Raw genomic sequence first — 15,618 nt, forward strand, 5'->3', positions numbered from 1 at the left:
AGCATCAGCACACAACCAAAGGTGACTGTTATCAGGTGTTATCAGTAGTGAAAATTAATAACCAACACATGAGATAGCATTAACTCTGTCCCTCTGTTTTTTTTACAAGGGAGAGAACGGAATTCCACACAGAATTTAAGCAAAAACCTTCATCTTTATTTAGAAGATTGCTTGCTAATTTAATTTCAACTGCTTCTTTAATAACACTATCCCAATTGCTGGAAGTTGGTACCAGAATCTCCATGTTGTTATATTCTGTAGGATAACTGGTGCCAAGACAATATTCTGTAATAGCAGAATTGCTTGGTCATTGTAAGCATGTGTGATGCTTATGCTTGGTGCTTTGGTCCTCCACAGTCGTTATAGTCTGACCAATGTGTGACATGCAACAACTGCAAGGAATACGACAGACACTAGATTAAGGTTCTTTTATGTTGCATAAAGGATGATCATGGTGTGTGTAAGGTGGATGTCTGTCGTATTCCTTGCAGTTGCGCATGTCGTATATGAGGTGGAGTTTAAAATTTTTAGGACTGGTGCTGCCATCTGGAAATTAGGAGTAGTAGATGTTTGCACCGCTAGGTGGTGAGAGCTGCATGTCTAATGAGTCAGTGTGTGGAGTGGCATTCAACTGGGAGGACATGTTGCATGTCCACAGTGATTTCCGTAATACTCTGTGTTTGGTGTGTGGCGATTTTATGATGGATTCGCAAACAGAACAGCGCGTGTGTATCAAATTCTGTGCGAATCTTGGAGATTGTGCTATGGAGACCCTTGCAATGATTCAACAAGTGTTTGGGGGACAGAGCATGAGCCATATGCATGTGTTTGAGTGGCATGCTCGGTACACACATTGAAGATGATACTCACACTCGAAGGCCTCTTCGCTCCACAACATCAGACATTGTTGCAAAACTTCAACAATTGGTTTGTGTGTATTGATGTCAAACCATTCAAGACCTTGCGGATGAAGTGGTTTTTTTTGGTTATGGGGCATGTCAACGAATGTTGACTGATGAATTGGGGATGCATCCAGTTGCCACAAAATTTGTGCCAAGGATCTTGACTGCCAATCAAAAGGCACAGTGTGTTGAAGTGTACACGGACCTTCGTCAACCACATCTGATGATCCAACCTTCTTGTCACGGGTTATCACCAGTGAGGAGAGCTGGATTTACGGTTATGACCCAGAGACAAAGCAACAATCATCCCAGTGGAATAGTCCGGACTCACCAAGACCCAAAAAAGTGAGACAGGTGAAGAGCAAAGTGAAGAGCATGATCATCATTTTCTTTGATACCTATGGAATTGTGCACAAAGAATTTGTCCCACCCAACCAAACACTGAATTCCATGTACTACTGTGATGTTTTGCGACAGCTCCGTGAAAACGTCTGACAACGACGGCCCGAACTTTGGCGTCAAGGGAACTGACTGCTGCATCACGACAACGCGCCCTGTTACACATTCTTGCTCACCAGGCCCTTTTTGACAAAGAAACAACATGGCGGTTGTACCCCACCCACCGTACTCGCCAGATTTGGCACCTTGCGACTTTGTGCTATTCCCAAAACTGAAACTCAAGTGAAAGGTCATCGGTATGACACTCTAGAGAGGATTCATGAAACATCGCTGGCCATGATAAACACCCTCAAAGAACAGGACTTCCAGAAAACGTTTGACCAGTGGCAGAAGTGCTGGGACTGGTGTGTGCATGTGGATGGGAACTATTTCGAAGGTTATGGTGACTATTAGTCCAAAGTTAAGGTTTTCAACAGATGGCAGCACCAGTCCCGAAAATTTTGGATAGCACCTCGTAATTGCTCAGACTATCAGAACTATGGAGGGCTGGTGCACTGAGAACAAGTGTCACCAAGCAATTCTGCTATTACAGAATATTGTCTTGGCACGGAATATGACAACATGGAGATTTTGGCATGGACTTCCAGCTATTGGGAGAGTGTTATCAAGGAAGCAGTTGAAATTAAATAAGCAAGCAACCTTATAAATAGAGATTGAGGCTTTTGTGTAAATTCTATGTGGAGTCCTGCTCTCTCTCTCTCTCTCTCTCTCTCTCTCTCTCTCTCTCTTGTCAAAAAATTGAGGTTTAGAGTTAATGCTATCTCATCTGATGGTTATTAATTTTCATTGTCGGGGTAACTTCTGGCGTTAGTCATCTTTGGCTGTATGGTGGTGTAGTTTTTACAGTTGTGTGTGTTTTCTTTCTGGAATCGCTCTGCAAACTGTGGTTTTAATTTCCCTTGCACAGCACTTACTTGCTGCAGTTTTGCCTCGAAATGACAGTGTGTGCAACTGTCAAAATATCAGTGGTTATCAATGACTTGACCATGCTGCATTCCTGTAAGTTATTTGAACAAAAGTAAAACTGTTTACTGTGAACTAATTGAAATTCTGATTAACTGTTATCTGATCTGTGTCTGATAAGATTTGAGTTTTGGGCATTAATTAGTGTGTGTCCATGATCAACAAACATTACACTTTTTGACTGTCATTTAAAATCATCGGAATATTGTTTGTGTAGGTTGAGAGCAGGAGTGGATACAATACCAGACCTTGTGGCATCCATACGTTATGTTTCCTCATTCTTAATTTAGTTTTATTCCTCTAACACAGTCTGTCAGTGTGACCCCTCTGCTTTCTGTTATGAAAGCAAGACTACATTCATGCTATACATTTTCCATTAATACCACAATATTCTGATTTGTAAATAACAATTTTTTGGTCAACACAAAGAAAGACTTTGGCAAGTACAGAACCATAAAGGACATTAAATAGCCATGTAAACAAAGCATGGTACATGAGATGGGTTAAAATATCTTATGACAGGAAAATGTATCTGTTAGCAAGAACAAGATCCTGCTGTAGTTGTACACTACCTAAACTACTCAAAATTACTAAGAAAAGTTATTAAAACATCAAGGAATATGCACATTATGTCAGAAATCTGTAATTCTTATAACAGGCTCAAGACTATATTGAATGTACTGAAATGAGGAACAGGACACTGAAATAAGGAATAGGACAACCGGCCACAGAACGGAATAATATCACTATTGAATTAAATCAATGGCCTATTAATGCTGAGTCACAGGTAGCACATATGTTTACTAATAATTTCTTAAATATAATAGAAAATATAGGGATAAACACTTCAAGAGAAAAATCACATAGTATGTTGGAAAAGCAACTCTTATAAAATTCAATTATATGAATCTATCACCAACTTCCCCTTCTGAAATTGGGAAAATTATATATTCTCGTAAAAGTAAAAGCTCATCTGGATTTGGTGGTGTTTCCAACAGAGTACTAAAGACTTGTTCCCATACAATATGCACTGTCTTTTCTGAAATACACGATACATCACTAATGTAGGACATTTTTCCAGAGAGGCAGAACTATGTCATTGTTAAACCCTCTGTAAACCCTCTGTAAGAAAGGGGATACGAGAGATACCAACAGCTACTGACCCATGTCTCTACTGATGCCATTTTCAAATTTTTTTGAGAAAGTCGTATTCTAGAATAGTTTCCCACCTGAGCAACAACTATATGCTCAGTAAAACACCATTTGGATTTCAAAAGAGTTGGTGAACTGAGAATGTCATTTACAAGTTCACTCACTGAATTGTACAAGGACTGAATAACAAAATACAGTAGTTCCAGTTAGTATTCTCTGTGAGCTGTCTAAGACATTTGACTGTGTGAATCACAATATTCTTGTGGTTAAATTAAGGTTCTGTGGAATTGACGGTATTGCCAACCAATGTATTATGTCATGTCAACTGAAAGAATGCAGAAAATTGTACTTACAGTTAAACAGTGGAAAATCCAGGATAGCAGGGAATGTCTAGCCTCAGCAGCCAGAGGCAGTGGTCATGTGTGTGTGTGTGTGTGTGTGTGTGTGTGTGTGTGTGTGTGTGTGTGAGTTGCATTTGCGTGAATATCTGCATGTTGTTATCTATCTCAGAAGAAGGATTTTTGGCCAAAAGCTTACTTTTTTAGTAGTCTTTTTGTTGTGCCTGTCTGGGACTCAACATTTCCGCTATATGGTGAGTGGCAGTCTGCACTTACAATTAGTAACGCAACCAATATATTCTGATGAGATTCTTCTGACTGGAGAAAAATCATGTATGGGGTTGCCCAAGCATCAATCTTAGATCCACTATTGTTCCTCATATATGTAAACAATCTTCTGTATAATATACAACAAGCAGAATTTGTTCTGTTGGGGAGTGACACTAGTATTGTAATCAATCCAAACATACACACAGCAACAAAAGAAATGGTAAATAATATTCTTAAAGTATCATTGACTGGTTTTCTGTGAAAGTTCTCACTCTCAGTTTTAAAAAGACACAACATATTCAGTTCTGCACATCTGGAGGTATTACACTATTGAGAACTGTAACATGTGGTGAGGAAATAATAAATAGAGATGAGACCTCAGAATTCTTAGGTATCCATTTTGATGAAAATGGAAAAAGTACATTTTGGAATCCTAAAACAATTTGTTTCAGCCACATTTGAACCAGAATCATTGAAAATCTTTGGGGAAGAAAAATCAATAAGTTGATATATTCTGCATATTTTCATTCAATGCTGTCATGTGCAATAATGTTCTAGGATAACTCATTTTTAATGTTTTCATTGCTCAAAAACATGCTTTAAAAATAATATGTGGCACTGACCCATTATCATTTTGTAGACATCTGTTGAAGGAGTTAGGCATTGTGACTATTGCTTCAGAGTATATTTATTCCATCACAAAGGTTGTTGTAAATAATATACTGCAGTTCAAAAAGAAAAATGATGTACGTAATTACTGTACCTCAACAAAAACAGGAAATCCACTACTCCACTCCATATTTGTACAGTGAATAACCTAATAAGCAGTGACTCATGATTCAAGTTAAGTAACTGCCGCCCCGCCTGGAACGCTGTGCTTTCCGCCATTGTATACAAAGAAAAACAAAAATTTCCTGTTACAGTTACACTGCAATATAGTATTAGGGAGGGGAGGTTGGCATTGCCTCCATTTAGCAACAGTTTTGTTTGGGCTCCAGCCACAGTGACACTCAGCAGCAGCAGCACCAGTTACGGGGCACATGCGAGGAAGGCCACAGATTCGGGAGGGCTCGGAATGCACTATTGTCATTCGTCTGTAAGTGACTTAATTGTACATGCATGACTCTCAAATGAGGCCCTCCATAACAGATTGTAGCAGTGCAGACACTGACAGGTGGTACTCGCCAACATGAACAAACAGCCTCTTCCTGACAATGTCAAGCAGTTGCTTCAAGGATGTATTCTAGGGTACACAACATTTGATCCAGCAGAAGACCTCAGAGACACATGTTGAAATGTGGAGTTATTAAATCTCCATCTTGGAAAAAACACAAAGTTAGTTATTTCCACAGCTGAGTCTGGTGACCATAAAAAGATCCAAATACTTTTATCACATTCATGATTAATGTTTGCGTCCAAGTATTTTTCAAGCAGGTTTAATATCTATGTCAGTTGATTTAAGATTTCTGTTTTTTAATCAATCTGCAGTTTGTATATCATTTTTTAACAGGCCAAAGAGGGAATATTTTCATTTTAAAGAGTAATTACAGTCATTGTAAAGTAACCTGACCATAGTTTATGTCTCTCTGTTATCTGAGATTGAATTTCATGTTTTCTTTCTGTTCTATGATTTTTTAATCTTTAATGTGTTTTACAGCTTAAAGATTTTGACAAGGACAACATATCAGATAAAACTTTGAAAAAAATTGCGGAATACACCAGAAATGACGAATTTGAGCCAGAGAAAGTTGGCATTGTCTCATTTGCAGCAAAATCACTTTGTCTCTGGGTGATTGCAATTGAGAAATATGGAAAGATTTACAGGTGAGACAAATTACAGTTATTCCTAATGTCAGTATAATAAACTGTGTATAACACTTCTGTTTTGTCATAAGAAAACTGAAATTTATAAAATAATAGATTACTTGTGAGATACTTTATAAAAAATGGCTCTGAGCACAACAGTCTCACTTGATACCACCATTTAAGTCCTTTAAGAGAGTGATATAAGGGAGGAAAAGTATGCATGTTAGTGCACTTGTGTTTATCCATGTATGTATTGTGTGCAGCACATTGTCATTTGTTATGTATGTTAACTAGCTTAGAATGTTTGTTCATGGCACAAAAAGGATCTCAGGAATTCATCATTGTAGTTTAATCTTCAGTTGCTGTAAAAGTTAGTAGCGAACCAATTAAATGTGAGCATATCATAGTGTGTGGACTACCATAGAATGAGTATCTTGTTGGTGCCAGACCATGGAGCACCTCTCATCCTCGTAAAACTGAGAAGTTTATAATTACTAAAAACTCAAGTTATGAAATATATTTTTAAGTAGAAATAGTCATACTAAAATTAGTAGAAGAACTACTACACAGAAAAAAGCAACTACTTTCTTACTTTGCTGTAAGTACTAGTAAATTTTGTTTGTCTGTAGTGGCATAATATGAGTTTGTGCATGATTATGACTGAAACTGGTTACTGTGAAAAAGAGGCAGGTCTGTTCAGCTGTCATCTGAGTTGCTTCTAATGAGGTGGTGATTTAGACTCTCAGTTAGTATGCTTAAGTCATCAGCAAACATCACAGTTTATTAAACTTTCCTTAAAATCATTGGAATGTCAGTTTTGTAGATTAAGACTAGTAGCAGATCCACTACCTTACTATCTTGGATACCATATTTTTATATTTCCCCTTTCTGAGTTTGTATTTATTCCTGTAGTGCATTTTGTTAAGTGTTTTGGGTGACAGTTTCATTTGAAAACAATGTATCCATGGGATACAAACTATTCCGTTATAAGTGTATTATAAAGAGTTTAATTCTAACAATGGAAAATCCAGGATAGAAAAATGACAATATTATGGAAAGGATAGATTGCTACTAAGCATGTAGAGGAGGTGTTGAGTGGCAGACAGTCACAACTAAAAGACAGCTTGGCTTTTGGCCAAAATGCCTTCTTCTGAAGTAGAAAATACACACACATTCACAAAAGTGTAATTCACACACATGACCACTTTCTCTGGCTGCTGTGGCTTGATTGAGTCATAACTGCACCTGATGGGAGCAGCAGTCCAGTGGTGTGGGTAAGGACCATTCTCTTTCATCTGTATTTTCATACATTCAGCAGTTGTGCTTATTACTCCATCCATCCTTGCAACTAAATTGCTTAGCTCAGTCTCAACACATGTTTTTAGTTTCCTGAATTCAGCTTTGAACTCTGCAAATTGTGAACTATTACCTGCTAACTAATATTAAATTTTCAAGAATTGTTGATTCTTAAGGTCCTTAACCTCACAATTTTGATCTTTAAGTTCTGAAATCATTTCAGTATTCTTCCTGTTTCTGAATTTTGTAATTTGTTTTGAAATCTGTTCAGTTGTACTTTTAGCTTTTGAAAAATGTTAATTGTTCTGCTCATTATTACCCTCAGTTTTTGGAAATTATCCCTTAAGTTCTGAAAGTGTAGTTACTGAACCTGGCACACTTTCCCTCTCCCTGCACTACACCTCAATTGATCTAAATGAGATATATATACTTCCCCCTCCCTCCCCCTACCCCTCCATTTTTTCCCTTTTGTCCTTTCATACCCAATCGCAATTTTGCTTCTATTACTGGCATTGTATCACAGAACGCTATTCACCAAATGTTCAAATAGAATAGAAAAACACTCATCTCACTCTTTCATTGCAGTCCAAGTCCAGGACACAATTCAAGCATTATTCATTCTCACATATTCTTTTACTTTTGTTGCTCTTAGTTATGCTTCCTTCCTGGACGTACATCATTTATACAAAAAGTTGAAAAAATGCAATTTTTATATAAGTGATTTTTGTACAACAACAGTTCCAGCAAAAATCCCTTGCATCAAGTTGTTCCTCCCTCTTTGCCAACAAGTCATAAAATATTTTGTGAAAATGAATATTATTTTGTGTGCTGCTTTTGTTTTGCACAGATTGTGAAAAGTTAATTGCACCTAATGGATAGTTGTGAGTAAAACTCATTATAGAGGAGTTGTGGTCACTGCCATGATACAATCAATAAATTTTTGACAGTTATTACATTTTTACTCTTTGTTGTAAATTCACGTATAGTTAACTTTATCATACACAGTTAGTTGTATAACAATTTTCTTAGAATAAAATATTTAATTAATACTATCACATCATCATCATAATTTAAATGGTCAGGTATGGTCCACAGTCAGGTATGGTCCACTGTATCCTTCAAAAATACATTGATTGCAGGACTAATGAAAGTAATAACATCATAATCTTTCATGAAGTTAGCTTTCTATTAACATAATACCATGGTTTTCTGTCGTATGTCTGATGATATGTTTAACACAAAGCTCTCTTATTAGCATCCAAAAATTTTAACTCTTGACTCAATTGCATAATAGAATGCCAGACTCCTGAAAATACAAGCTTTAGAATTTTTTTAAAAAAATGTATTGTTTGTGTTAATAAACTTTTGTATCTACAGTATCTAGCAGTGACAGTTACTTCTCAAGAAAAATCCTTCTTGCTGACATACCTCTATCAGATCAGTAAATTAAATACAGAAAAGCTTGATGACTGACTACCTAATAACACTGGTTTCACCAAATAACATGAACTCTAGTAACAGTCATATATAGGCACATCATAACAATTGCTGCATCAGATATTAAAACAAAAATTGAGGGCAGAGGATGTCAGATATACAGCACATGATTAAGAGAGTTAAGGATACTATCATAGTTAGGAATATCCACATATCTGGTGGGAAATGTTGAAGAACTTATATTTGGAAGAACACTTGACCAAGCACTAGATAGGTATGTACTTATTTCAACCATTCGTGATGGGAAGGGTTTTCCATGATACATAGCATCTATACATGAATATTTATAGAAACAGAAACTACTACACACCAGGAGTAAAACGAACCATAGTGATAGAAGTAGAAAGATGCTAAATCAGATGCTTTTAACTGTCAAAAGGGCAGGGTGTGTAGCATTCAGTGAGTATTGTAGTAGAATCTCTCTCACAGAAGTGCAAAGAAATTTTGGTCATATGTAAAGACAATCAGTGTCACCAAATTCAGTGGTCAGATACCCACAACACCGAAACTGAGACTGAGGGCAGCAGAGTAAAACTAGAAATACTCAACTTCATTACGAAATGTTTCTTTCTAAAAGAAATAGCTGAAACTGCTAAAATTGAACAAAGCTCCATCTCATGTAGTCTTTATTGGATTCCATGCAGAATTTGCAGCTGAATTAAACTGCGATGTTTTGATGGCAATATGAACACTTGTTAATTCATAGTGAACTTAAATTAACTGTAGCTTTTCGATACCAATTAGCAACACGTTACTGTAGAACAAATTTGAAGCATGATGGTGTTTACATCTTTACCAAAGAAACAAATAGTTTAAAACATGAAGTGACAGATATAAGTTTTCTATGTATTGAACTTGTTTTTGTAGTTTCAGCAATAATGATACTAAGCCAAGAACTAATAGCTGTATCAGTGTACCAGCCCCTAGTAATAACACAGAATTATTCATAAAAATCTCAAAAAGTTGATAACAATGCTCTTAAAATATAAAAATTGCAGAGTTCTGATATTTGATAATATTAACATAGTCATTAGCTTTAACAACAAACATGTGAAGCACCTTTTAGATGTATTAGGATCATTAAACTTCTACTGTCTAATTGACAAACCCACCAGGCTCAGTGCATGCTTAGATAATAAAATCTGCAAATTTCAACCAAATAAAACTGAATTTGGTTTTGTAAACCTCAGGATATCACATCACCCAGGGCATTTTCTAGGCATTCTCTAAACAACAAAACACACATTTCTACAATGGAACTAGGAAGAGTAATCAGAACAATCAATGAACATAAATGAAATCAGTTAAAAACCAATATTAATCACATAAACTGGGATACAGTACTCAGTAACAACATGTCTTCCAAAGATTCAACACAGAAATTTTAAGAATTATTAGTAGAAAACCTTTAACCCATGCTGTCCCAAATATCACAAAAAATACACAAAGCAGAATCAGAGTAATAAACCTCTAGATCTGAGAAACTGGTACATGCCACACCTCCATAAACTTGGGGAAGAAATGATGGTGCACTATGACAGATTGCAACAGAATGAAGCTGAGAAGGAAAGATAACTGCACCGAGAAGGGTGTATACATAAGAAATTCGAGTAGTCAAGAGGGAAGTCAATGACAGTTAAATACTCAGTTTGACAAATAAATGTAAAGCAGCATGGAAAGTTATTACAATAGAGATAAGCTCTGAAAATAAACACAATAGCATTTCAGTTCAACCAAACACCTTAAATGCACACTTTAGCAGTTCTGACTCAAATAAAAATCTCACTGAAGATGCAAATAAAGCTTTAATTTTGCTTCCAGCTCCAGGCAGTAAGCAATATGACAACTGTTGCTGGGCTCATATATCCTACAGACAGGTTATTGAAACACTTGCCAAACTCAGCAACTCAAAAGTAGAAGACTTCTGTGAACTTTCAAATCATCTAATAAAAATATAAAGAAAAATATTGTTCTGCCACTAACTAAAATCATCAACCAAATGCTACATAAAGGAATCTTCCCAGATTGCCTAAAAATAACTGTTGAAAAACCTATGATGATAAAGCATCTCCTGTGGCTATTGTCCCATCTCACTCATACCAATTGTACCAAAAATTATAGAATATGGTATCCACAAACAGCACTTTCAGCAAAATAATCTACTTAGTTCCTCGCAACATGGTTTCAGACCTCATATTTCCACTGTCAAAGCAGTTGACACTATCATCACAAAAATATATGATTCTTTTGATGCTAAGAAAACAACTTGTGCGACTCTTCTAAATCTGGCAAAAGCTTTTGACGCCATCTTCCTAGTATACTTATCAAAAAGCTTCAATACTATAGTGTTGGAGAGAATGTTCTTCACCATACTGAATCATACCTAAGCAACAGGAAGCAGATTATATCTGTAAACAACCAAAGATCAGACTCATTAACTGTTATGAAAGGCTTTCCTCAGGGGTGAGTACTGGGTCCATTCCTATTCATTGCATATATAAATGACTTACCCTCATTCTTGCCATGTCAGGCAGTGTTGTATGCAGATGATACAACTCTAATCACACAATTTGACAATCTACAGGAGCTATGATTGTGTATATATATATAGCAATGGACTGATGTACAAACTGGTTCCAGGCAAATTATTTACAAATTAATAACAGCAAAACTGAAGGCATTGTTTTCAATTTAAGTGTCTCCAATGAAGATAAAAAATATTCAAACTGTTAGGTTACTACATAAAACAGAAACTCAGCTGGGTGAGCCATACAGAAAAATTATGCTCAAAACTTTCATGAGTGATTTAACTGCTGTACAAACTGAGGAATAATGTAAGCAAACCCTACTAGTATATACATATTTTGCATGTGGAAATAAGTATGATGGCTTAAATGAATATGCTAAGATTCCACGTATAGAGATAAGTAATTTAATAATCAGCTTGATACCACTATCAGTACAATTCAAATCTAGGCAACGAACTGAAGGTTCATGCGCTGTCGGCCACAAACCCCAAAGAAGGTATTGGAAAGATAAGTCACTTGACCAATTGCATGCCACCACAGAGTGCAGAATCCCATCATCCTGCAGGGTTCGCATAATTTGGGAAAAAGTATGGATTTGAACTGTCAGCCTTGATCTGTTGTAACATAGGATGTACAGCTGAAGTGACAAATCCCTGCAGCTATGAAACAATGAGCAACAGAGTCTACAAAAATGTCCACCAAGCAGTATCCTCCACCCAACAGGCTGTCCTATTGATAACAGACAGGATGTAGCTATAGTTTTGTGAGGGGGGCAGTGGACCAACCAAATTGAGGTGTACTTGTCTGACGCCACCTGGGGGTACATCAGACCTGCCAGGCAGGGATTCCGCATGCCTACTGACCTTGAAGTGTTGGCATGCAACACATGCTCATGTCCAGTCACAGCACTGAGCTTTAATTCCAGGCCACACGAAGCATTCGGTGATAAGCCCCTTTGTGGCCTGGGTGGGCGAGGTAGTGTATGAAGTCGAAAATCTGTTGTCTCGCGGATGATGGGACAAGCGGGTGGTGTGAACCAGTTGAAACATCACACTGGAGTTGGATGCTTGACCCATTGAGAATGCGATGCTCAGTCTTAAGAGTTGTGGAATTGCCCATGAGTAATTTCACGATGTCTGCGTCATGATGTTGGGCTTGAGCAAGTGCGTCAAAGTCAATGACATTATGTATGGGAGAGATAGTCGACCACAAAGTTGTCTGTTCCCTTTATGTAGACTGTGGAGAGGGGGGGGGGGGGGGAGGTGGATTGCGTAAAAGTGTTTGCATGGGGGCAGTGGCCAGTGAAGACGTAACATCTCTACCCTCAGTGTCTTTGCGGAAATAACATATAGCCTCATACACAGCAACCAGATCCTCGTTGAATGCCGACCATTTCTTCTGGGAGGGCAATAACTTTTTTGCAAAGAAAGGAGTGGGTTGTACTTTGTCTCCAATGTGCTGTTGCAGGACGGCAGTGATCAAAGAATCGCTGGCATCCATGGTGACAGAGATTTTGGCGTCCGTGACTGGATGAGCTAAAGTGACAGTTTGCATGAGGTCCTGTTTCAAATCAGCAAATGCATGCTCCATTTCCTAGGCACTTTGCATGTGCCTGTTGTATGTGGGTGTGACAGAGCATCTGTCAGTGGTGTTTGTAGTGATGCAGCCTTGTTGTGGTGATGGAAGAAGTTAATCATCCCCAAAAAAGGTCGCAAGTGATGGTACGTTTCAGGTGAGGGTAGCTGAAAAACCAGCGCAATTCTGTCTGAGCTGGGTCTAATACCCGCAGCCGACACTTCGTGGCTGAGAAAGTGACCCAAGTGCATCTGAGTTGCGTTTTGTCCCCATTGATTACCACTCCGTTATTGGATAGGATACAAAACTCTGCCTTGAGATAATATTCATTTTCTTCTGCTGATGATGAAAATGGGAATGCAAGAAGGAGAGACTCCAAGGAGCGTTGCCATTTCTGTGCTACAGTCTTTAAACCATATGGCATACAGCAATACTCAAAAAGGCCAAAGGGCATGACGATAGCAATTTTATGTATGTCATTAGGGTGCATCAGGATTTGATGATGTGCTTTCTTGCAATCTACCACGCTGAAGATCTTAGAACCACTCAGTTGTTGTGCAAAGCCCTGTATATGGGGAAGTGGGTAATTGTCCAAAATGGTTCTATGGCTTGATCTGCAGTAATCCCTGCAGGGTCTGTCCTGCAGAGCCTGAATGAACCATCTTTTTTTTTTTTTGAGTGAGTCAAACTGGTGACGACCAATCACTGGATCAGGAGCAAACAACTCCTACAGTTAAAAGTTCCTGAATAATAGACTTAGTGATCTTGAGTTTATGAGGGTTCAGTTCCAGAGCTTTATGCCTAAAGGGGGGGGGGGGGGGGGGGGCTTTGGTAGTATTCAATTCATGACACACACTGTTGGTGACAGCCAAAACACTTCACGACTGGGGGTGGGGGTCACACTGTTCACTAGGTGAGGCAGGAACACTCACCTCAATATCACCCGTCGCACAGTGGTCAGTGTCAGTGGCAGGTGGCAAGGCCGAACAGCTGGTGCTGCGAAGGCTGGAGATTTCGCATCTGATGAGGTCGAGGGCATGAGTAGTATCATCGATGAGTTTTCATAGTGTGGCTTGGTTAGTTTTGAGGTTGTTAATCTGTTGACATTGAATCTCAATGTCATATGTTGCACTCGTGAGCTTAGCTGTACTCGGCTGTCGAAGTGCTGAGAGAAAGATGATACGGGGTATTGTCTGACGTATTGATAGAAAACGAGTGGTGGCGTAGGAAATCAATGCCTGTCACTGGGTAACTGCTGTGTGAAATGTCCATGGACTGCAGAGAGATGGATAATTTCAACGTAAATGAAGCTGTACCAAGCACGTTGATGTTTGAATCTTTTGCAGCCCTTAGTAATGTAGGCGAAGGTTGCAGATTCGGAAATGCAAGTGATGGGGAAATGGCGCTTCTGCTATCAGTCAAAAACTTTTGGTTAGTGGTAGCATTGTACACGTAGAGGCATCTGCCGATGGGTGAGGTGATATATGGTGACTGCTCATGACTGTGATGCTGTGCATTTTTTCAGAGACAAGGCAAGTAATGTGTCTTACATTGTGTACCATGCACGGTACATGACATTTGCAGGCGGCGTCACCAAACATGGTGTGAAACCAGCATAAGGGATAACGTGGATGCAGTTGTATTGCTGCTACAATGTGCTGCTTGTCAATCAAGGCCGCTGGGGAGGCAGCAGGCTGCAGCGCATGAGGTTCATGGTTTATGCCACCATATGGAAGCACTCATACTGACTGTATGGACAAGTGCATCTGATACCAGGTGGTGGAGGAGGCAGTACTGCGCTGACATCACTTGACTGAGTGGGGTAATCTGGAATGTGAAATGAAAGTTCATACCAGCGAATTATCTTGAAAACACAGTTCGCCACTGACAGTTCCTCATTGAGTGAACTGGATATGAGAGGCAGGAGTTGTGGTTGCAATGTTTCCGGTAGTTTCATTAACCAGATCAACCACAGTGCAGTGTCTGGCAGAAAGTCATGTGTTGCAAGGGCACGTAGATGATGCCATAGTGCGGAGGGTGGGGATGGGGGGGGGGGGGGGGGGGGAGGGTAGGTGCATCATAGTATCACTGAATAAGTCCAATTGGTCGAGTAAATGGCTTCAGAGGCACATGAATTTCGATTCCTTGGAGTGGACACCGGTAGCACGAAAAATAGAGTCCACGAGTGCAAGCCAGGTGTTTGGCTGGCGGTTTGAGAAATCTGGCATTTGGGACATCCATTAACACAGCGTTATTTAGGGGATGATTGCATGTAACTGTTTGTTTGTTAGTGGTTACACTGGGGAAAGGGGGACGTGTCGTCCGAGAAACTTAACCAGGCAGGCTGGGTTCATGTTTCAACTAGGGCATCGGGAAATGTTGCGGTGAGGTAGTAGCATCTTCCATATCAATAATGAACAGCTTAGAATATGCGGTAGGCACGGGAGAGAGTTGTAATTTGGTTGGAAATGCTGCTGGCGCTCCAAGCACGGCAGACTTGACCTTGGACGAGGCAAGACGGCGTGGCTCAGTGAACCCATGTTGTACGAAATCAGATGCAGTGTATATCGGAGCACGAAGCACAGTTCATGGTACATCACTCTCTTGTTCGAAATGTCCGTACATGTATGAGAGCACAGTCTGAGGCAATATGGCGGCGGCCGTGTGAGCCCTATTAACCTGAGTCGAAGCGCTCACAGGCACAGTAGAAAAATGATGAAAGTTCATGTTCAGAAATTCTGGTTGCATAGCTGGAAGCCGTGATGGCATCTGGTTCACTGATAAGTAAGGTGCTTTTGTTGCGATAGGTGAATGTAGCTGCTGTTGGCTGTT

General features: G+C 39.1%; 1 protein-coding gene across 1 annotated transcript in view; it reads left to right on the forward strand.

Annotated features, from left to right (window-relative positions):
* The window catches only part of LOC126092664 (dynein axonemal heavy chain 2), a 994,477-nt gene that overhangs the window by 710,163 nt on the left and 268,696 nt on the right, over positions 1-15,618 (forward strand). Inside the window, exon 66 of the mRNA XM_049908386.1 lies at positions 5,742-5,908. Coding sequence (XP_049764343.1) covers positions 5,742-5,908 — 167 coding nt within the window. The remainder of the gene's footprint in view (positions 1-5,741; positions 5,909-15,618) is intronic.

This window comes from Schistocerca cancellata, chromosome 7, assembly GCF_023864275.1.
Source record: "Schistocerca cancellata isolate TAMUIC-IGC-003103 chromosome 7, iqSchCanc2.1, whole genome shotgun sequence".
NCBI classification, from domain to species: domain Eukaryota; kingdom Metazoa; phylum Arthropoda; class Insecta; order Orthoptera; family Acrididae; genus Schistocerca; species Schistocerca cancellata.